At 41.9% G+C, this 23,477-nt stretch overlaps 1 protein-coding gene across 1 annotated transcript in view; it reads right to left on the bottom strand.

Moving 5' to 3' along the window:
* Positions 1-3,870: 3,870 nt before the first annotated feature.
* Positions 3,871-23,477, bottom strand: part of prkci (protein kinase C, iota) — a 68,932-nt gene continuing 49,325 nt past the window's right edge. Inside the window, exons 8-17 of the mRNA XM_021588751.3 lie at positions 15,173-15,228; positions 14,859-15,035; positions 14,336-14,520; positions 13,952-14,087; positions 13,677-13,764; positions 13,354-13,479; positions 12,344-12,423; positions 11,964-12,053; positions 7,717-7,832; positions 3,871-6,078 (exon numbers count right to left, since the gene is read on the bottom strand). Coding sequence (XP_021444426.1) covers positions 5,991-6,078; positions 7,717-7,832; positions 11,964-12,053; positions 12,344-12,423; positions 13,354-13,479; positions 13,677-13,764; positions 13,952-14,087; positions 14,336-14,520; positions 14,859-15,035; positions 15,173-15,228 — 1,142 coding nt within the window. The 3' untranslated portion in view covers positions 3,871-5,990. The remainder of the gene's footprint in view (positions 6,079-7,716; positions 7,833-11,963; positions 12,054-12,343; positions 12,424-13,353; positions 13,480-13,676; positions 13,765-13,951; positions 14,088-14,335; positions 14,521-14,858; positions 15,036-15,172; positions 15,229-23,477) is intronic.

Below are 23,477 nucleotides of genomic sequence, written 5' to 3'. Positions count from 1 at the left end.
AGTTTGTGTGACCTCAGCTCAGCCTATCAGAAAACCATTGCCCGCAGATCAGCCAAAGGCTCATTAAAGATTAGTATAACAGAGAAATTGTACAAACATTTTCACTGTTTTATCTTAACAAGCCCATGGACATCACCTTTTTCAGTGTTTTATTTTTACCTCACATTTTTTTGGGGTGTGTGTGTCCCTTTCGACCAGAATTTGCCAGAATTTCCAGATGGCGTTTTAGTTTACCTTTGACTTAAATATGTCAACCAGCGTTTTGGCCCCTTTCTCTCCTCTTGTATCTGGCTGTCATGGGAAAATCAGAAGGTTGTGGCTGTTTTTACTTTATGACAACCCGATTCTTGTGGTCACAAGGAACATCATCGCTAAACAAACAGACAAGCAAATAGGTTCAGTAGCCTGCACTTGCTTTTGTTATAGTAACACCATGGAACAATGTTGCAAATGTCTATTTTCTCGGTCGTGTTTCGGTCGTGTTTGTGGACAGGGTGTAACAATCATTTTGTGAACAGTGAGTAGCTGCCAGTACCACAAAGCCCGTTTGGGGATTTGTTCATGTGGGACAGAGATTGCCTTCAGTAACTGAGTGGAGTGGTCACTTGTAGCCTAGTCTACACATGATAGTCAGCAATGCAATTTATAGAAGTCCTGCAAGTAATTTATGTTTTCTATTGGGGACTTTACGTTGTGTAGGCTAAATATGGTCGGCTGCTATAGCATTGTGATGACTGGTCTAATGTATGAATGAAGCCAGATAGTTTATAGCTGTCAGTTTCATGCAGATATTCACCGGTATTAAACCCTAAATAGCATATGTGAAATGTATTTATTAGACTGTTAGAATGCATTGGCTCAGAACTAGATCGCTAGATGACCAGCTTTTCTAGTGTTAATACTCAGAGTAGAGAATCACACGATTCTGTACGACTCTGGGTCAAAATTCTACAAAGATCCAGCTTAAAAAAGGACCATATGCATTTCAGATAAAATATCAACCGAATGTTAATTTTATCTTCCAGGACAAATTAGCTAGCAATGTGCTTTATCAATTTACCAGATTTTGCTAACCGTTACTATGCGCAAAATCAAGACGTCAATATTCTTGTAATGCATCTTGTATAATGAAATTACAACCAAATATGTGGTTAATCACAGCGAATCCTGCAATTAATACACTTTTACAGGATATATTCTATATAGGATATTGATAAACCTGTGTCTATGGGGAAGACATCAATGGCTAACAATACACTCTATGACCTATTATATTGTAATTTGCTGCCCAGCTCTCATACCCATGTGCTTTATGAACTAAGGAAATTCAATCAATAGACTACAGACTCTATAGTCAATCATAAATTAATTCAACCCATGTCTTTGCCTTTAACCCCCACTCCCTGTGGACCTCACCTGGTCTTGATGCGGTTTAATATCAACTGATTTGGTTATTCATCCTTGTGTTTTGAGAGGAAGAGAAATATGTATCTGGAAAAGAGCTGCACTGTGTTTACTTGGCCGTAATGACACTCACAATAATCTACTTGAGATGAGATGCTGTTACTATATCATTACAACTACGGCAGGAGCACACTATTACTGAATCCAAGCTGTGCATCTCACAGCACTATGTGGTGTGGGGAATGTGATGAGAATTACTCATTGTTGATACATTGACAAAGAAGGTTAATCATATACACTGATTTAACTGAGTTATAGAATTAAGAGTGCCATTGGTTATAACAGTGTTGCCTAGACTGTGTTTAGCATGTAGTATGCAGCACCTTGAAGTACATATATAGTGCATCCCAAATGGCACCCTATTCCCTAGATAGTGCAATACGTTTGACCAGAGCCCTATGGTGCACTATATAGGGAACAGAATGTAAGTTTTACTAAATGGGTTGTACTAGAACAGTATGATAGATGCCTTTATTGCTCAAATAAATCCCTCTAGGAACAGGGGAGAATAGAAGACAAGCAATTAAAGCAGGATGTTTTTCAGATCCTCCAAGCGACGCAGCTGGGGGGGGGGGGACCAGCCCACCCCCCCTTCTGTGAGGAAGAGGGCACAGGACCAATGTCAAACATGGAGTCTTGGGAGAACAGGATTGTGGGAATAGGCATGTATCCCTCCCTGTATGTCCTTCATGGATGAAATATAATTTACAGTGCAGTACCCCCTGCACAGTTTGAGATACACTATATATACAAAAGTATGTGGACATCATTTAAAATTTGTGGATTCGGCCGTTTCAGCCACACCCGTTGCTGACAGGTGTATAAAATTGAGCACACCGCCATGCGATCTACATAGACAAACATTGGCAGCAATGGGTGGCCTTACTGAAGAGCTCAGTGACTTTCAACGTGGCACCATCATAGGATGCCACCTTTCCAACAAGTCAGTTTGTAATATTTCTGCCCTGCTAGAGCTTCCCCGGGCAACTGTAAGTGCTGTTATTGTGAAGTGGAAATGTCTAGGAGCAACAATGGCTCAGCCACAAAGTGGTAGGCCACACAAGCTCACAGAACGGGACCGCCGAGTGCTGAAGCGCGTAACGTGTAAAAATCATCTGTCCTCGGTTGCAACACACACACTACTGAGTTCCAAACTGCCTCTGGAAGCAAAGTAATAACTGTTCGTCAGGAGCTTCATGAAATGGGTTTCCATGGCAGAGCAGCCACACACAAGCCTAAGGTCACACCATGTGCAATGCCAAGCGTTGGCTGGAGTGGCGTAAAGCTCGCCGGCTTTGGACTCCTGGGGCAGTGGAAATGCGTTCCCTGGAGTACTGACAGTACCACGGATGAATCTGTGTTTGGCGGATGTCAAAAGAACGCTACCTGGCCGAATGCATAGAGCCAACAGTAAAGTTTGGTGGAGGAGGAATAATGGTCTGGGGCTGTTTTTCATGTTTCGGACTAGGCCCCTAGTTCCAGTGAAGGGAAATCTTAATGCTACAGCATACAATGACATTCCAACTTTGTGGCAACAGTTTGGGAAAGGCCCTTTCCTGTTTCAGCATGACAATGCCCCCGTGCACAAAGCAAGGTCCATACAGAAATGGTTAGTCGAGATCGTTGTGGAAGAACTTGACTGGCCTGCCAGAGGCCTGACTTCAACCCCATCAAACACCTTTGGGATGACTTGGAACGCCGACTGCAAACCAGGCCTAATTGCACAACAGTGCCCGATCAGTGCCCGACCTCACTAATGCTCATGGCTGAATGGAAGCAAGTCCCCGTAGCAATGTCCCAACATCTAGTGGAAAGCCTTCCCAGAAGAGTGGAAGCTGCTGTTGCAGCAAAGTGGGGACCAACTCCATATTAATGCACATGATTTTGGAGTGAGATGGTAGACAAGCAGGTGTCCACTTACTTTTGTCATGTAGTGTATTTTTATTTAGATTGGTAGACAAAGGGTGTTGATGAAACTGTTGATACTGTATAATAAACTGTTAAAATAGAGGGAGAGGATGGAAAGAGGGCAAAGGAGGAGAGAGGGTAGATGAGAGTTGAGAGGACAGTCGAGGGGAGTGAAGAGGGAAAAGGAGACGGAGCAGAGGAGAGCGAGGGTAGGGAAAAGAAGAGCTCCCATGGCAGTGAGAATATTTCAATAGGTTTTGCTCGACTTCTCAAATCAAAGTTTGAGTTGCGATTTCTTATCTGGGGCTGTAGGAGCCAAATGGGTGGCAACGTCACAGGACCACGGAAGACGAGCTGCAGCAAGTACTGAACAAAACAGAATCCTGAACAACATCCTAATGTTTACCAACATTAGCTAGCCAACTTATTGATACATATTTGTTATAAACCCCTCCGGTTCATTGCAAGATGAACAGACAGACGGGAAGATAGCCAGACGAAGGGAAATAAAATGTTTATTTTTGTTACAGTTCAGTAGGTTCCTCTGGATGAAATCACGCATATTCATCATCCAAGGGTTTCCATACAGGATTCACCCAATAGCAATATTACCAATCAATGTAGTGCTCAATCATTAGTTACAGCAAATTCTATTTGAAAAAAGTAACAAAGCAAAAAAGACACGACAATATAAAGTAGCATGGTAAACATTGTGTTCATTCCTTCAATCAATCACAACACGGCCCCGCTAAAAACACTCCGGATGTAATTCGAATGGCACCCTACTATTCCATGTAGTGCACTACTTTTGACCAGGATCTATAGATACCATTTGGGCACACACTTTATACTCTTAACCTTAGTTAAATTCTTCAGCGACATCTCAACAGAAGAATTGGTCTACGTTACAAATGGCACCCTATTCCCTACATAGTGCAGTCAAAAGTAAGTAGGGAATGTAGGGAATAGGATTCCATTTAGGACAACATTAATCTTTAAATAAACTATTTGGGGAATATAATATTTTGCTTTTATATGCTTTGTATTGATAGTGTTTGTAATTTCTCAGATTTTAAGAAAATCTCATTCAAGAAATCTATCGTTACGTTGTCAGAAATGGTTCAAGAATCAGTGATGGTCCATTTGTATACTGTAGCAATCAGAATCAGACTGTAATGGAGAAAACAGTAGGGGAAAAAAAAGTGAAAACAGAAATAAGACTTTCAGAAAGGCATTGTATAGTACAAATGAAGAAAATAAATGTCATACGTAGTTTCTAAGATTAGAAAAGCACGTCTTCCTACTGTATATATACTGTACCTTTTTCAACGTACCACCAAGACATCATTAACATCTTCTCTAGAAAATATTTGTTGGTCCTGTGTGAACAATAGATTGCATGGATGGTCTATATCTGCATAGACTAATAGGGTCTGTCCCAAATGGCACCCTATTCCTTATATAGTGAGCTACTTTTGACCAGGACCCATAGGAGTCCCCAAACTTAACTAGTGCTCCAGCCCTACCCGTCCTCTCTCCACACAGTCAATTGTTCTATTCACAGTTTGGTTGCATCCAAAATGGCACCCTATTCCCTTAATAGTGCACTTTTCGTAGTGTAGTATACAATTGTAATGCACTTGAGACATAGGGTGCCATTTGAGATTTGCCAATTGCCCTTTGTCAGTATCTATGTTAGTGTTGGTTGGCTGCTGAGGTTCCAGTCAGTCACTACATCCTGTAACCATCTATGTACTGAGGTTGCCAGGACAACTACTGTAAACAAACAATAGTGGGCCAACCTATGTGGTTCTGACAGGACACCAGGCTTGAAGACAACGTGACACTTTACGACAATGGCCATCATACATAGAGAACAGCTATTTAATTGAAAAATATATAGATTAGTGTTTTGTTTTAAAAAAAGGCTAGTGTTGTCTTGTTCTTCCTTCCTCTACAAACATGGTGCTGCAACAAAGCTAATAATACATGTAGGTGATGTAAATCATTCAATTGTTTTCAACCATGTCCCCCTGATAATCTGGTTTAAAGCTAAAAAGGTCTGGTTGGGAACCACTGGTCTAAACATATATCCATCCTCAATGATTTTTAATATGTACAAATAAAATATCCATCAAACACCACCAAGTAGAAAATAAGAGGGTTAGTTCGTTCTCTGTGGACTGTCTGTGTCCCTCTTTCCCCCGCCCCTTTGTGTCATGTAAACTAGGTACCCAACCACCTACAAGCCTCATTGGTTACTGAGAAGAGGCTCCCTGATGACCAACGAGGAAATCAGTGTGGATTTGATACATGATCCAAAAATAATTAAAAGAGAGAAGGTAGATTTTAAGGACTAGTGGTTATAAATGGCAGAGTGGCTTCCGTCCAAAATGGCCTCCTATTCTCTAATGCACTATGTATGGTATAGGGTGCCAAATGGGACGCGTCCACACTATGGGAGATTGGTTTGGCAAGTTAGCATCTCATGTCTGAGAGTCCCGATGGCTCTCTCCAACAGCAGGGTGCTTGATGGTGACGCCGTCGATGGGTTGTTTGGTAACCATGCAGAGTTAACTAGCAACGTCGTTGTCAAGAAGACGCGGCGTGCAGCGTCCTCACACACACTCCTCAGCTGACATCAGGAGAGGGTTGATGTACTCAAACCCTTCAAACTCCGACTGGTCGATCTTCTTCACTGCATCACTGCAAAACAGACAGGAAACAAACAAACAGTTATAGGGGAGACATATGACAATATTGATCAGTAAGTAAATCGCTTCTCATACCTCCACTAACTAATCTAGTAAACTGAACAGGCATCATAAAGCATTGATTTAAATGATCCATGAAGAATGACGGACGGACGGAGACAGAACGACGGGCCCTGGTTAAAATTACACTGAACAAAAATAAACGCAACAATTTCACAGATTTAACTGAGTTACAAGTTCACATAAGGAAATCTGTCAATTGACAAACTCATTAGTCCTTAATCTATGGATTTCGAAGGCCTGGGAATACACACATATATCTAAAAAAAAGTTAGGGGCGTGGATCAGAAAACCAGTCAGTGTGTGATGTGACCACCATTTGCCTCATGCAGGCTGTTGATTGTGGCATGTGGAATGTTGTCCCACTCCTCTTTAATGGCTGTGCGAAGTTGCTGGACATCGGCGGGAACTGGAACAGTGTCGTACAGGTCGATCCAGAGCATCCCAAACATGCTCAATGGGTGACATGTCTGATGAGTATGCAGGCCATAGAAGAACTGGGACATTTTCAGCTTCCAGGAATTGTGTACAGATCCTTGTGACATGGAGCCGTGCCATATCATGAAACATGAGGTGATGGCGGTGGATGAATGGCATGATAATGGGCCTCAGGATCTCGTCACAGTAACTCTGTGCATTCAAATTGCCATCTCTAAAATGCAATTGTGTTCATTATCTGTTGCTTATATCTGCCCCAGAACATAACCCCACCGCCACCATGGGGCACTACATTCATAACGTTGACATCAGCAAACCGCTTGCCCACACGACAAAATACGATGTCTGCCATCTGCCCGGTACAGTTGAAACTGGGATTCATACGCGAAGAGCACACTTCTCCTGCATGCCAGTGGCCATTGAAGGTGAGCATTTGCCCACTGAAGTGGCTACAATGCCAAACTGCAGTCAGGTCAAGACCCTGGTGAGGCCATAAAGCATGCAGATGAGCTTCCCTGAGACAGTTTCTGACAGTTAGTGCACAAATTCTTCGGTTGTGCAAACCCACAGTTTCATCAGCTGTCCGGGTGGCAGGTATTGAAGCTGGATGTGGAGTTCCTGGTGTGGTTATACGTGGTCTGTGGTTGTGAGGCCGGTTGGACGTCCTGCCAAATTCTCTAAAATGACATTGAGGCGGCTTATGGTAGAAAAATTAACATTACATTATCTGGCAATAGCTCTGGTTGCCAATTGCAAGCTCCCTGTAGCATTGTGTTGTGTGACAAAACCACACATTTTAGATTGGCCTTTTATTGTCCCCAGCACAAGGTGCACCTGTGTAATGATCATGCTGTTTAATCAGCTTCTTGATATGCCACACCTGTCAGGTGGATGGATTATCTTAGCAAAGGAAAAATGTTAACCAACAGTGAAGTAAACAAATTTGGGCCCAAAATTCTAAAACTAAAAATGTCTAGGATTATTTCAGCTCATGAAACCAACACTTTACATGCTTGTTTCCATTTTATGTTCCGTACAGTTCACTATATATGGTACCATTTGTTCTTAACTGACTTGCCTAGTTAAATAAAAGGTATATTTGGGACGCATACAGAGACAGACAGATACTCACTCATCATCAGGCGTGAGCTGGATAGGCTCGTTGGTGAATTGGGCGTCAAAGTTGTCTAGTCCAAACTCTCCTGAGATGTTGGGTTTGAATGGAGGAACCACCTGCTTCTGCTCCATCTGAAATAACAATGCAACAAGGTCACAGGACACACAGCATTGAGGTCAAAGAGACACACAGTACATTCGGGAAAGTATTCTGACTCCTTGACTTTTTTCACATTATGTTACATTACAGCCTTATTCTAAACATATTAAATAATCTACACACAATACCCCATAATGACAAAGCGAAAACAGGTTTTTAGAGATTTTTGAAAAGGTATTAAAAATAAAAACATTTAAAAAAGTATTCAGACCCTTTGCTATGAGACTCGAAATTGAGCTCAGATGCATCCGGTTTCCAATGATCATCCTTGAGATGTTTCTACAACTTGATTGGAGTCCACATATGGTCAGTTCAATTGATTGGACATGATTTGCAAAAGGTACACACCTGTCTATATAAAAGGTCCCACATTTGACAGTGCACGTCAGAGCAAAAACCAAGCCAGGAGGTTGAAGGAATTGTCCGTAGAACTCCGAGACAGGATTGTGTCGAGGCACAGATCTGGGGAAGGCTATGAAAAAAATGCCTGCAGCATTGAAAGTCTCGAAGAACACAGTGGCCTCCATTTTTAAATAGAGGAAGATTGGAACCACCAATCCTAGAGCTGGCCACCTGGCCAAACTGAGCAATTTGGGGAGAAGGGTCTTGGTCAGGGAGGTGACCAAGAACCCGATGGTCATTCTGACAGAGCTCCAGAGTTCCTGTGTAGATGGGAGAACCTTCCAGAAGGCCAATCATCTCAGCAACACTATCAATCAGGCCTTTATAGTAAAAGGTGCATGTCAGCCCGCTTGGAGTTTGCCAAAAGGCACCTAAAGACACTCAGACCATGAGAAACAAGATGCTCTGTTCTGATGAAACCAAGATTTAACTATTTGGCCTGAATGACAAGCGTCACGTCTGGAGGAAACCTGGCACCATCCATACAGTGAAGCATGGTGGTGGCAACATCATGCTGTGGGGATGTTTTTCAGTGGCAGGGACTGGGAGACTAGTCAGGATAGAGGGAAAGATGAACGGAGCAAAGTACAGAGAAATCCTTGATGAAAACCTGCTCTAGAGCACACAGGACAGCCTGGGGCGAAAGTTCACCTTCCAACAGGACAACAACCCTGAGCACACAGCCAAGACAACGCTTCGGGACAAATGTCTGAATGTTCTTGAGTGGCCCGGACGTGAACCCTGATCTAATATCTTTGGAGAGACCTGAAAATAGCTGTGTAGTGACATTCCCCAAATACATTCCCAAGAAGACTCTAGGTTGTAATCGCTGCAACAAAGTACTGAGTAAAGGGTCTGGATTGTTATTTAAAAGTTATATTTCAGTTTTTACAATTTTATATTTTTACAAACATTTCTAAAAACCTGTTTTTGCTTTGTATTGTGTGTAGATCGATGAGAAACAAGAAACCCATTTAATTCGTTTTAGAATAAGTCAAGGGTCTGAATACTCTCCGAATGCACTACACAGCTGGATAATCTTGTTTAAAATAATGTATATGAAGCGACTTAGTCAACATAGTCCAGCAAGCACCATGTTACAACCAAATTAGCCTTATTTACAAAGAAGTAAAGTACAAATTCCCCTGAAAATAGTTTAGAACCATTTTAAACCACAGAAAAAAATATTCACGTGGCTAACAAATAATTGCACCAAAAGCCAATCTCTCTCTCTCCTTTGAAGCGGTGAGGCAGCCTGTGGATCAGCGGAAACTCCATTGTTAAGTCAGAACACAAACAGACAGGCAGCCTGCAAGGTGTTCACCCAGCACTACCACCCCCTGGAGGTAGAGGAGTGCAGGGCAAGGCTACGTGTGAGGTGAGACTGAGCGGAGGGGGAGCCAGCTCAGACAGCCAGTCAGCAGACAGGGTAGACCCTACTGGGAAAAGAGGCCAAGCTGCTCCTGAGCTGGCCTGGATGCCTGTCTGGAGGCCAGCCTGTCTGTGTCAGGTTGGAGTCAATTCCTTTGAAATTTGCCCAGCATTAGGACAATAACACGTTTCTGAATTTGAATATTGAGGTTAGCCAAATGCTCTTAATTCTCTGGTGGTGACCCTCTAATTACAATAAAATCACTGTGACACTGGCCACTTGGTGCTGACTTTTATAGTCCAAGAACAGGCTTCATCTGGGTCTGGAAAACCTGCCATTTAGAGAACCGATACAGCCATGGTTAAATCAAATTGGCCCTTCTGGGTGCCTGGTGGGAAAAAATACTTTCTGGGCTTGTCTAAGGTGATGACCCTCAACTATGACCTTTTCTTTTAAACTATGTGGAAAGACAATATGAGAGTTGATTTCTCACGGTCCGTCATTCGTGTTTAAGTACATTTTCATTGGTGAGAATTCTGCTTCTGCTGCTTTGTTTGAAAACAATGATCTCTATATATTGGTCATGATGCTCTATCTCACCTAAACACTAGATACAGTAGGACAGATAGTGACAGAGTTACATTAAAGAGAGACATACAGTGCCTTGCGAAAGTATTCGGCCCCCTTGAACTTTGGGACCTTTTGCCACATTTCAGGCTTCAAACATAAAGATATAAAACTGTATTTTTTTGTGAAGAATCAACAACAAGTGGGACACAATCATGAAGTGGAACGACATTTATTGGATATTTCAAACTTTTTTAACAAATCAAAAACTGAAAAATTGGGCGTGCAAAATTATTCAGCCCCTTTACTTTCAGTGCAGCAAACTCTCTCCAGAAGTTCAGTGAGGATCTCTGAATGATCCAATGTTGATCTAAATGACTAATGATGATAAATACAATCCACCTGTGTGTAATCAAGTCTCCGTATAAATGCACCTGCACTGTGATAGTCTCAGAGGTCCGTTAAAAGCGCAGAGAGCATCATGAAGAACAAGGAACACACCAGGCAGGTCCGAGATACTGTTGTGAAGAAGTTTAAAGCCGGATTTGGATACAAAAAGATTTCCCAAGCTTTAAACATCCCAAGGAGCACTGTGCAAGCGATAATATTGAAATGGAAGGAGTATCAGACCACTGCAAATCTACCAAGACCTGGCCGTCCCTCTAAACTTTCAGCTCATACAAGGAGAAGACTGATCAGAGATGCAGCCAAGAGGCCCATGATCACTCTGGATGAACTGCAGAGATCTACAGCTGAGGTGGGAGACTCTGTCCATAGGACAACAATCAGTCGTATATTGCACAAATCTGGCCTTTATGGAAGAGTGGCAAGAAGAAAGCCATTTCTTAAAGATATCCATAAAAAATGTTGTTTAAAGTTTGCCACAAGCCACCTGGGAGACACACCAAACATGTGGAAGAAGGTGCTCTGGTCAGATGAAACCAAAATGGAACTTTTTGGCAACAATGCAAAACGTTATGTTTGGCGTAAAAGCAACACAGCTGAACACACCATCCCCACTGTCAAACATGGTGGTGGCAGCATCATGGTTTGGGCCTGCTTTTCTTCAGCAAGGACAGGGAAGATGGTTAAAATTGATGGGAAGATGGATGGAGCCAAATACAGGACCATTCTGGAAGAAAACCTGATGGAGTCTGCAAAAGACCTGAGACTGGGACGGAGATTTGTCTTCCAACAAGACAATGATCCAAAACATTAAGCAAAATCTACAATGGAATGGTTCAAAAATAACATATCCAGGTGTTAGAATGGCCAAGTCAAAGTCCAGACCTGAATCCAATCGAGAATCTGTGGAAAGAACTGAAAACTGCTGTTCACAAATGCTCTCCATCCAACCTCACTGAGCTCGAGCTGTTTTGCAAGGAGGAATGGGAAAAAATTTCAGTCTCTCGATGTGCAAAACTGATAGAGACATACCCCAAGCGACTTACAGCTGTAATCGCAGCAAAAGGTGGCGCTACAAAGTATTAACTTAAGGGGGCTGAATAATTTTGCACGCCCAATTTTTCAGTTTTTGATTTGTTAAAAAAGTTTGAAATATCCAATAAATGTCGTTCCACTTCATGATTGTGTCCCACTTGTTGTTGATTCTTCACAAAAAATATATTTTATGTTTGTATTTTTATGTTTGAAGCCTGAAATGTGGCAAAAGGTCGCAAAGTTCAAGGGGGCCGAATACTTTCGCAAGGCACTGTAGAAGAGAGCAGCGAGAGGGGAGAAGAGATAGAAGACAATGACTCACAAGGTCCCAGTCTACGTTTCGGAAGAAGGGATGACCCATGATGTCAGCAAAGCCTGTCTGGGGATGACAGCCTAGCCGCTCCTTAGGTTCCTGAGAAAAGAGAGAGACAGGCAAGGAGGGAAAGAGAGGGGAGAGAGAGGAGGGAGAAAGAGAGGGATAGATAAACAATGAGTTCAAGAGCATAGATATGAGACAGATGAGGAGAGGGATGGACAGAGGGAGAGAATGAGCTCAAGAACATTGATAATAAGAGACAGGTGGAGAGAGGGAAGGAGGATGGAGAGAGGGGGGAAAGAAGGAGAATAAAGGTTCATTACATCATGGTCAGAGGGCAATGTGACATGACCTTGTAAGGAATTAACTTTGTGTCTGGTAGTTACCTTGTTGAGGAAGCCCTTGAGAACGCTGGCAGCTTTGACTGACAACGACCGAGGAATCCTGATCTGTTTTTCCAATATTACTACAGAGAGGAGACAGAGGAAATTAGACTGTTATTTATTGAAACAGTTACTTAGTTAGGATCTAACTAACAAGGAAACAAAGTCATATTTACACACACATTATCCTAGAGCACTCCCAGGAAGTGAACAAGTGCAAGCTCGTTGGAGAGTAGGGTACTAGAGAATAGGACCCAGCCATCCAGTAGGTCAGCTGTTATATAGATATGTGTGTGAGTGTTACTTCGATCTGTCTCATGCCCCTCTCCCCACTGGTGTGATTACTACCTCTGAGGTTTAGAGCTAGAAGTAGTCACCTCATACAGGTACTTGGGAGTACGGCTAGACGGTGCACTGTCCTTCTTTCAGCACATATCAAAGCTGCAGGCTAAAGTTAAATCTAGACTTGGTTTCCTCTATTGTAATCGCTGCTCTTTCACCCCAGTCTTTTCAGTTCGCTACAGCTAACGACTGGAACGAGCCGCAACAAACACTCAAACTGGACAGTTTTATCTCAATCTCTTCATTCATGGACACTTACTGACAGTTGTGGTTGCTTTGTGTGATGTATTGTTGTCTCTACCTTCTTGCCCTTTGTGCTGTTGTCTGTGCCCAATAATGAATGTACCACGTTTTGTGCTGCTACCATGTTGTGCTGCTGCCATGTTGTGGTCATGTGTTGCTACCATGCTGTGTTGTCATGTGTTGCTGTCTTGCTATGTTGTTGTCTTAGGTCTCTATTTATGTAGTGTTGTGTTGTCTCTTGTCGTGATGTGTTTTGTCCTATATTTGTATTTTATTTATTTTTAATCCCAGCCCCCATCCCCGCAGGAGGCCTTTTGCCTTTTGGTAGGCCGTCATTGTAAGTAAGAATTTGTTCTTAACTGACGTGCCTAGTTAAATAAAATAAAAAATACTTTGGAAGAGGTAGTTTGAAGTATTGTGTGTGTTACCTTGGAAGAGGTAGTCTTCAGTGTTCTGGTCTGGGTTGTCGGAGCTCCCTACGATGTCGAAGGGCGACCGTCCAGCCATCATCTCAAACATCAGCACCCCCAACGCCCACCAGTCCACACTGAAACCTGAACCCACACAATTGACAGAAAGTCATTCAAATGCCTTTGCCTTACATTTCAATATAAATAGACATAAGAGAACATTGTCGTAGTGTGCAAGCGAGGAAGAGCATGGAAATCTATAATGACGTGTGAATAATATAAATCGTCTTCTGCTTCTGAATCTGAAGCAAATGGGCATTATTTGTAGCAGACAGTCTTACCATAGTCCTCTCCTCTTAGTATTTCGGGGGCGATGTAGTTGGGGGTTCCACAGAATGTACTGGTGGTGTCTCCTGGCCTCAAGCCCTCCTACAGTACCCAGGGAGCACAGCAGTCAGCACACACATCTCACAGCGTAGAGGCATTAACACACAAACACTTCAGAGCTTACATGGCATTAACACGCACAAGCACACAAACACAAAAAAAGACACACAGACAGAAACACACAGACATAAGCACGCGCACGGACAGAGCCCCCCCCCCCAACACCCACCTTGCACATGCCATAGTCAGTGAGTTTGATGTGTCCCTCAGACTCCAGCAGCACGTTGTCCAGTTTGAGGTCTCTGTAGATGATGCCTCTCTCGTGGAGGTAGTTCAACGCCAAGCTGATCTCTGCTGAGTAAAACCTGACAGAGAGAGAGATGGAAAAGAACCGGTCAGACTCACACACACAGATACATCACTGTCTAAGAGCTACACAACTAAATCACCAAGCTCTTCATCAGTTGAATTTAAGGGTCGTGTTCGTTAGACCCCAAACAGAAGAAAATGTGCTAAAACAAGAAGGGACTACCAGGATTTTCAAATGCAAAAAGTTCTGTTGCGTACCCTAGTGAACATAACTCAAGTGTAGCTATGACATCATTGTTCAAACCTGGCATGTTCCTCAGGTAGCTTCCTCTGTCTCTGCATGTGGAACATCAGGTCTCCTCCGTTTACATACTCTATGACAAAGAACAGTCTGCTCTCAGTCTGGAAACAGGAGTGTAGCCCAACTAGGAATGGGTGGTTGGATGCCTGCTCAAACACGTGCTTCTCTGTCTGGACCCAGTCAATATCCTACAACCCAGAGAATAACACACACAGGATGCATTTGGAAATCCAGTAGACTTAAAATCATATCACACACTTAGAAAAGCTAAATAAGCAGACATAACCAGGCTGAAGAGAACAGACAGAGTGAAAGAGTGGATGTGACAAGAGTGAGTGAATGGTGTTGACAGATCTCTATTGACAGACAGGTAACAAAAGGTCAGGACAGAGCAGCCTCTCAGACAGAGGGATGGCACAGATGATTGATCAGGTAGCGCCTGTCAACATGTCAGACCAAGTGTGTGTGTTTCTTCAGAGTGTGTGTGTGTGTGCGTGCATGTGTCACTCCGTCTGTGTGTGTTTACCTCATCGTCGTTGACCAGCTCCTTCTTGACGACCTTCATGGCGTAGATTCTCTCAGTCTTCTTGAGTCGGACTAGCAGGACCTTCGCATAGCTGCCCCGTCCGATCACCCTCAGCAGGTCAAAGTCCACCAGACCAAGACTAGACGCTGACTTCCCTGTGTCTCTGCTGCTGCGTGCCTACAGGACGGAGGGATGGACAGAAATAGGCATGAGATGGACGGACAGGCAGACAGGTTGCCATCACTCTCCCATACAACAACTTTGGCAACAAACACTTCTCTCACTCACACACAATCGCAGTCCATCTTCCTCACCTCTTTCTCTTCTCCATTGTAGTTTAGACTCTCACTAGAATCTTTGTTCTGATGACCTGAGAGAGCAAGAGTGACAGATAGGGGGAGACAGAAAGCAGGAGCAGTCACATATCCTCCCAGACACTAGAGAGCAGACCTGCCAAAATTGAATACATTTTATGAGTACCAATTCAGCGGCACCCCCAGCCTCGCAGACCCCACGACAGAGTGTGTGATACCCACACCGCACCTTTTTAAGCCTAATGATGTTGACAGAAGACTGCCTCAGTAAGAATGGTAGGCTATAGACTTAAGGGCACTTGATAATTGGCTACCATTCATTCAACATGCCTTGTCATTGGTGAACTGACTATCACATCACTAGCAGCCTACTGTTGACATACAGCTATATCAATAACATACACCTACTACTCTTTAACAGTCCAACATAACTTTCTGTGAAGGACGGTATTCGCGGAACAGCTTTCTCTGCCATGTCTGTATCCATCCACGCAGCAACACGCACTGAACTACTGCAACACAGCACATTTCCTTGTTGGTCAATGTGCTCGTGCTTACTACCATTGCGGAGATCAAAGTATGTGTGGGCAAGAAAGTGTTCTTGCTTAGTTGACTGAACGCTGTAGCTACAGTAGCTTCTGAAAGTATTCACATCCCTTGACTTTTTACACATGTTGTTGTGTTACAGCCTGAGATTTGAATGGATTCAATTGATATTTGTCATCCCTGGCCTACACACAACATCCCATAATGTCTGTGGAATTATGTTTTTAGATTTAAAAAAAATATTAATAAAAAATATAAAGCTGAAATGTCTTGAGTCAATATGTATTCAACCCCTTTGTTAAGGAAAGCCTAAATACAATCAGGAGTAAAAATGTACCTAACAAGTTAGAAGTTGAATGGATTCACTCTGTATGCAATAGTGTTTAACATGATTTTTGAATGACTACATAATCTCTATAGCCCACACGACAACCATCTGTAAGGTCCCTTAGTCAAGCAGTGAATTTCAAACACAGATTCAACCACAAAGACCAGGGAGGTTTTCCAAAGCACAATTAATATCCCTTTGAACATGGTGAAGTTATTAATTGCACTTTGGATGGTGTATCAATATACCCAGTCACACCAAAGATACAGATGTCCTTCCTAACTCGTTGCCGGGGAGGAAGAACACCGCTCAGGGATTTCACCATGAGGCCAATGGTGACTTTAAAACATTTACAGAGTTTAATGGCTGTGATATGAGAAAACTGAGGAATGATCAACATTATAGTTACTCCAACATACTAAATTAAATGAGAAAGAAACATGTACAGAGTACAAAATTATCCAAAACATACACACAATTTATTTTTACCTGAATACAAAACGTTATGTTTGGGGCAAATCCAACATATCACGGAGTACCACTCCATATTTTCAAGCATCGTGGTGGCTGCATTGTTACGGGTATGCTCATCATCGGCAAGGACTAGGGAGCTGTTTTTTTAAATAAAAATAAATGGAATAGAGCTAAACACAGGCAAAATCCTAGAGGAAAACCTACTTCAGTCTGCTTTCCAGCAGATACAGTCAAATTCACCTTTCAGTAGAACAATAACCTAAAACACAAAGCCAAATATTCATTGGAGTCGCATACCAAGACAGCTTTGACTGTTCCTGAGTGGCCTAGTTACAGTTTTGACTTCAATTGGTTTGAAAATCTATGGCAAGACTTAGCTGTCTAGCAATGTTCAACAACCAAATTGACTGGGCTTAAATAATTTTTAAAAAGAAGGTGCAACTATTGTACAATCCAGGTGTGCAAAGCTCTTAGATTTACCCAGAAACTCAAAGCTGCAATAGCTGCTAAAGGGGTGTGAATACTTACGTAAATTTGATATCTGTATTTCATTTTGAATACATTTGCTAAATCGTCTAAAAACATGTTTTCATTTTGTCATTATGGGGTATTATTGTGTGTAGATGGGAGAGAAAAAATATCTAGTAGTGCTTGTATGCTTGGAAAATGTACTTCGCAAACAGTTTGTTGTTAATTTTCCCTACCCTTCCTCCTCAAACATCAGTGGTATCAACAAACGAAGTGGAGAGCTGCCATCCAGTTCGAGGGAGGAAAACAGTACTGCGACTACTGGGGGAGTGGGCCAGAGCTCTACAGATTTTTCCTCCTCACCCAATTATTCTGATTGGTTCAGCTCCAACTTCAGACGGTTGAGTCAAAAACCACAATGTGCTTTGAACTAGAAGTAGAGATCTGTGCGGGACTGACTTATTCAAACTGCTCCCGCCTGCACACACAGCTTTTATTACGCCAACCGCCCACACCCGCTGGGCTTTTTCTCCCCAATTTCGAACTTGTCTCATCGCTGCAACTCCCCAACGGGCTCTGGAGGCGAAGGTTGAGTCCCGAGTCCTCCGAAACATGACCCGCCAAACCACGCTTCTTAACAATTGCCCGCTTTACCTGGAAGTCATCCGCACCAATGTGTCGGAGGATACACAGTTTCACCTGACGACCGAAGTCAGCCTGCAGGTGGCCAGCCAGCCACAAGGAGTCGCTAGAACGTGATGATCCAAGTAAAGACGCCCGTTTAAACCCCTCCCTAACCCGGACGACACTGGGCCAATTGTGCGCCGCCCTATGGGACTCCCGATCATGGCCGGTTGTGATACAGCCCAGGATTGTACTCAGGTCTTTAGTGACACCTCTAGCATTGCGATGCAGTTCCTTAGACCGCTGCGCCACTATAGTCTAATCATAATTAATTTATTTGGAAAGATAACTTCCATGTGATTCTCTGTCCATGCATAGACAGCCTACTCTACTATACTCTACTATATACTAGGTGCACTTGATCTCGCACGCCCAACTAGGAGAGGTAGGCTACTTCACTTGAAGCAGCAACATGTGTGAATACTGCGACAAAGATGTGCTTTTAATACAAGGGGTAGGTCTAACACATACAGGGCAGAAAGACTACTGTTTCCAAATAATATAGACTGCAATGATCTCTGTTGGGACCTGCAGGTCTCATGCAGCCCTCCAACTAGAAACCTATTCGACCTCAAATTGCGTGCATGGTACGCAAAATGCGTGCAGATTGGCAGGTCTGAGAGGGGGATACAGAATGGTTAATAGTGTGAATGTTAAAGGAGAAGTTTACCCAAATTCCAGAAACTCCCAAGTGATTCCATACATTGACACTAGTCCAGTGGAGGTTGCCCTCTCCCCCTCTGTAGTGCTGTACTGAAACAGATGTATAAATGAGTCACGTGACTCGTGACTAGAGGTCGACCGATTACGATTTTTTTAACACCGATACCGACTATTGGAGGACCAAAAAAGTCGATACCGATTAAAATCGTCCGATTTAAAAATATATATATTTGTAATAATGACAATTACAACAATACTGAATGAACACTTATTTTAACTTAATATAATACATCAATAAAATCAATTTAGCCTCAAGTAAATAATGAAACGTTCAATTTGGTTTAAATAATGCAAAAACAAAGTGTTGGAGAAGAAAGTAAAACTGCAATATGTGAGGAAGCTAACGTTTCAGTTCCTTGCTCAGAACATGAGAACATATGAAAGCTGGTGGTTCCTTTTAACATGAGTCTTCAATATTCCCAGGTAAGACGTTTTAGGTTATAGTTATTATTATAGGACTATTTCCCACTATACCATTTGTATTTCATTAACCTTTGACTATTGGATGTTCTTATAGGCACTTTAGTATTGCCAGTGTAACAATATAGCTTCCGTCCCTCCCCTCGCTCCTCCCTGGGCTCAAACCAGCAACACAACAACAACAGCCACCATCGAAGCAGCGTTACCCATGCAGAGCAAGGGGAACAACTACTAGAAGGCTCAGAGCTAGTGACGTTTGAAACGCTATTAGGGCACGCTAACTAGCTAGCCATTTCACTTCGGTTACACCAGCCTCATCTTGGGAGTTGATAGGCTTTAAGTCATAAACAGCGCAATGCTTGACGCACAACGAAGAGCTGCTGGCAAAACGCACGAAAGTGCAGTTTGAATGCATGTTTACACGCCTGCTTCTGCCTACCACCGCTCAGTCAGATACTTGTATGCTCAGTCAGATTATATGCAACGCAGGACACGCTAGATAATATCTAGTAATATCATCAACCATGTGTAGTTAACTAGTGATTATGATTGATTGTTTTTTATAAGATAAGTTTAATGCTAGCTAGCAACTTACCTTGGCTTACTGCATTCGCGCAACAGGCAGTCTCCTTGTGGAGTGCAACGAGAGAGGCAGGTCGTTATTGCGTTGGACGAGTTAACTAAGGTTGCAAGTTTGGATCCCCCGAGCTGACAAGGTGAAAATCTGTCGTTCTGCCCCTGAACAAGGCAGTTAACCCACCATTCCTAGGCAGTCATTGAAAATAAGAATGTGTTCTTAACTCACTTGCCTAGTTAAATAAAGGTATACCTTTTTTTTGGGGGGGGGGACGACAAATCGGCACCCAAAAATACCAATTTCCGATTGTTATGAAAATTTGAAATCGGCCCTAATTAAATCGGCCATTCTGATTAATCGGGTGACCTCTACTCGTGACAGTGCAGGCTTTTTCTGCTCTGTTGCCAGTGAATTCATGATTCACAAATCCGCAAAATGTGGACACATTTGTTGTTTTACTGACAGTGTACAGCGTATGAGCTATTGCTGTCAAAAGTACTATCGGTTTTGTGTCAGGAAATGTGTACTTTTACACCAAAAACATTTGGATTATTTTATGTAGCCAACTGCCACAGCAACGGAGATGGGTAACAACTGTGCATGTGCTCTCTCGGAGGAATCCCTGCTACGTTATTCCCTTATTCGTTTTTTTTTCCTTCAGCAGAGTAAACTAGTAAACTAAATTCAATGCATGCCCTCACAACTAAAGTCCATTTAGAGAGCATAAGCTAAGAAGAGTTTCCGCTTGTTTGCTAGCAATAGCAAGAATGATTTGTTTAACAGTGTTGTTTGACAAAGGTATTGATGTGAGTTTGTGCGCCTGCTTTCCTACACATTGTTTTCACCATATCAATTGCGGCCGGTAATAATGATCAAAGTCTCTGCAATAGTGTGTTGTTTCTTATTGTAGCGGGCCTAGCCACTCACCGAATATTCCCATGATCTAAGTGCACTCTGGTTGAATTTTATCTTTTAGATTTGAATAATTTTGATTTTTAAGGTTAACTTCACTAGGGTAGGGGGCACAATTTTCACTTCCGGATGAAAAGCATGCCCAAAGTAAACTGCCTGCTACTCAGGCCCAGAAGCTAGGATATGCATATAATTGGTAGATTTGGATAGAAAACAGTTTTGGAAACCTAGAGTGTTAAAATAATGTCTGTGAGTATAACAGAACTGATTCTGAAAAATGAGAGTTAGACCACTCTGAATGAGTGGACCCTACAGTATCCCAGAGCTTTTTCATGCGTGCGACCGAGAGTGCGCCTTTCTTGTTTACCTTTTATATTGACGACGTTATTGTCCGATTGAAATATTATTGATTATTATGACTAAAAACAACCTGAGGATTGATTCTAAACTTCGTTTGACATGTTTCCACAAACTTTACGGATACTATTTAGATTTTTCGTCTGCCTGTAGTGACTTCGTTTGAGCCTGTGGATTGCTGAACAAAACGCAAAAACAAAAATGGAGGTTTTTGGATATAAACATGGACTTTATCGAACAAAACAAACATTTATTGAGTAAATGGGAGTCTTGTGAGTGCAACCATTTGAAGATCATCAAAGGTAAGTGATTAATTTCATCACTATTTCTCACTTTTGTTACTCCTCTACTTGGCTGGTTACTGTTTGTAATGATTTGTCTGCTGGGCGCTGTTCTCAGATAATCGCATGGTATGCTTTCGCCGTAATGCCTTTTTGAAATCTGATACAGTGGTTGGATTAACAAGAAGTTAATCTTTAAACTGATGTATAACACTTGTATCTTTTATTTATGTTTATTATGAGAATTTCTGTTTTGTTGAGTTTCACGCTCTGCAATTTCACCGGATGTTGTTTGAGACAGTGGATTACTGAACAAAACGCGCTAACAAAACTGAGGTTTTTGGCTATAAAGAGGGACTTATTCGAACAAACAAACATTCATTGAGTAACTGGGAGCCTTGTGAGTGCAACCATATGAAGATCAAAGGTAAGTGATTCATTTTCTCTATTTCTGACTTTTGTTACTCCTCTACTTGGCTGGTAACTGTTTTATTTTTTTAATTTCACCTTTATTTAACCAGGTAGGCAAGTTGAGAACAAGTTCTCATTTACAATTGCGACCTGGCCAAGAAAGCAAAGCAGTTCGACACATACAACAACAGAGTTACACATGGAGTAAAAACAAAACATACAGTTAATAATACAGTAGAAAAATAAGTCTATATACAATGTGAGCAAATGAGGTGAGATAAGACAAAAAAAAAAGGCCATGGTGGTGTAGTAAATAAAATATAGCAAGTAAAACACTGGAATGGTAGATTTGCAGTGGAAGAATGTGCAATGTAGAGATAGAAATAATGGGGTGCAAAGGAGCTAAATAAATAAATAAATAAATAAATAAATGCAGTAGGGGGAGAGGTAGTTGTTTGGGCTAAATTATAGATGGGCTATGTACAGGTGCAGTAATCTGTGAGCTGCTCTGACAGCTGGTGCTTAAAGCTAGTGAGGGAGATGAGTGTTTCCAGTTTGAGATTTTTGTAGTTCGTTCCAGTCATTGGCAGCAGAGAACTGGAAGGAGAGGTGGCAAAAGGAAGAATTGGTTTTGGGGGTGACCAGAGAGATATACCTGCTGGAGCGCGTGCTACAGGTGGGTGCTGTTATGGTGACCAGCGAGCTGAGATAAGGGGGGACTTTATCTAGCAGGGTCTTGTAGATGACCTGGAGCCAGTGGGTTTGGGGACGAGTATGAAGCGAGGGCCAGCCAACGAGAGAGTACAGGTCGCAGTGGTGGGTAGTATATGGGGCTTTGGTGACAAAACGGATGGCACTGTGATAGACTGCATCCAATTTATTGAGTAGGGTATTTTGGAGGCTATTTTGTAAATGACATCGCCGAAGTCGAGGATCGGTAGGATGGTCAGTTTTACAAGGGTATGTTTGGCAGCATGAGTGAAGGATGCTTTGTTGCGAAATAGGAAGCCAATTCTAGATTTAACTTTGGATTGGAGATGTTTGTTTCTGACGTAAGCCAATAGTCACACAGATAGCAGCTAGCTAGCTGCGAGTGTAAATGTCCAGAGCTTGCGGTTGAAATAAATAAATAAATATATATATATATATATATATATATATATATATATATATATTTCAACCGCAAGCTTTGGACATATATATATATATATATATATATATATATATATATGTGTGTGTGTGTATATATATATATATATATACACACACACACACACCTTTCGTCGCATATCTTTTATATATATATTTTTTAATATATTTTCTTTTCAAACTTCAAAACACTCTCCTGCAACCTGCCTCACATATTCAAAACATTTTAAAAAAATATTATTTACCTCAAATCTGAAATCCCCAATAGAAGCTAACCAGAAGCTAGCCAGTTTACTGGTTAATGTTAGTATTCAGCTAACCACGGTTTGTGGTTGAAATCCTCAGATCCTTTTTAATGTTTTATTTTTTGTACTAAACTGAATGTCTTTTCTGTGGATCAGTTAGCTGGGGTCTAAAGATGCAAGGTTTCTCTTTCAGGAAACCCCATTGCTAGTTTAGGTAGTGTCTGTTTTGACATTCACATAATCATTTTTGTAGCAATGACAACATCCATATAGCTCCTTTTAGGTGTAAAGATTTTATAAAATGTTTTTCCTCTTTCTGTTTTTACCATCAATTGATATTTTTACAAATATACATACATACATACATACACATACATACATACATACATACATATATATATATATATATACACATACACATACATATATACATACATACATATATACATACATACATGGCACACGACGAGGACAAAGGATGTCTGACTGCTATGCCATCTTGGTTAAGACATTTTGTAATGATTTGTCTGCTGGGTGCTGTTCTCAGACAATCGCATGGTTTCGCCGTAAGGCCTTTTTGAAATCTGACACCGTGGTTGGATTAACAAGAAGTTCATCTTTAAACTGATGTATAACACTTGTATGTTTTATACATTTTTATAATGAGTATTTGTGTTTTTGAATTTGGCGCTCTGCAATTTCACTGGATGTTGGCCAGGTGGGACGCTAG

This window comes from Oncorhynchus mykiss, chromosome 28 (genome assembly GCF_057628025.1).
Source record: "Oncorhynchus mykiss isolate SJ-2025 chromosome 28, ASM5762802v1, whole genome shotgun sequence".
In the NCBI taxonomy this organism is placed as follows: domain Eukaryota; kingdom Metazoa; phylum Chordata; class Actinopteri; order Salmoniformes; family Salmonidae; genus Oncorhynchus; species Oncorhynchus mykiss.
Note: the sequence above shows the minus strand (reverse complement) of the source record. Positions and strands in the feature narration are given on the sequence as shown.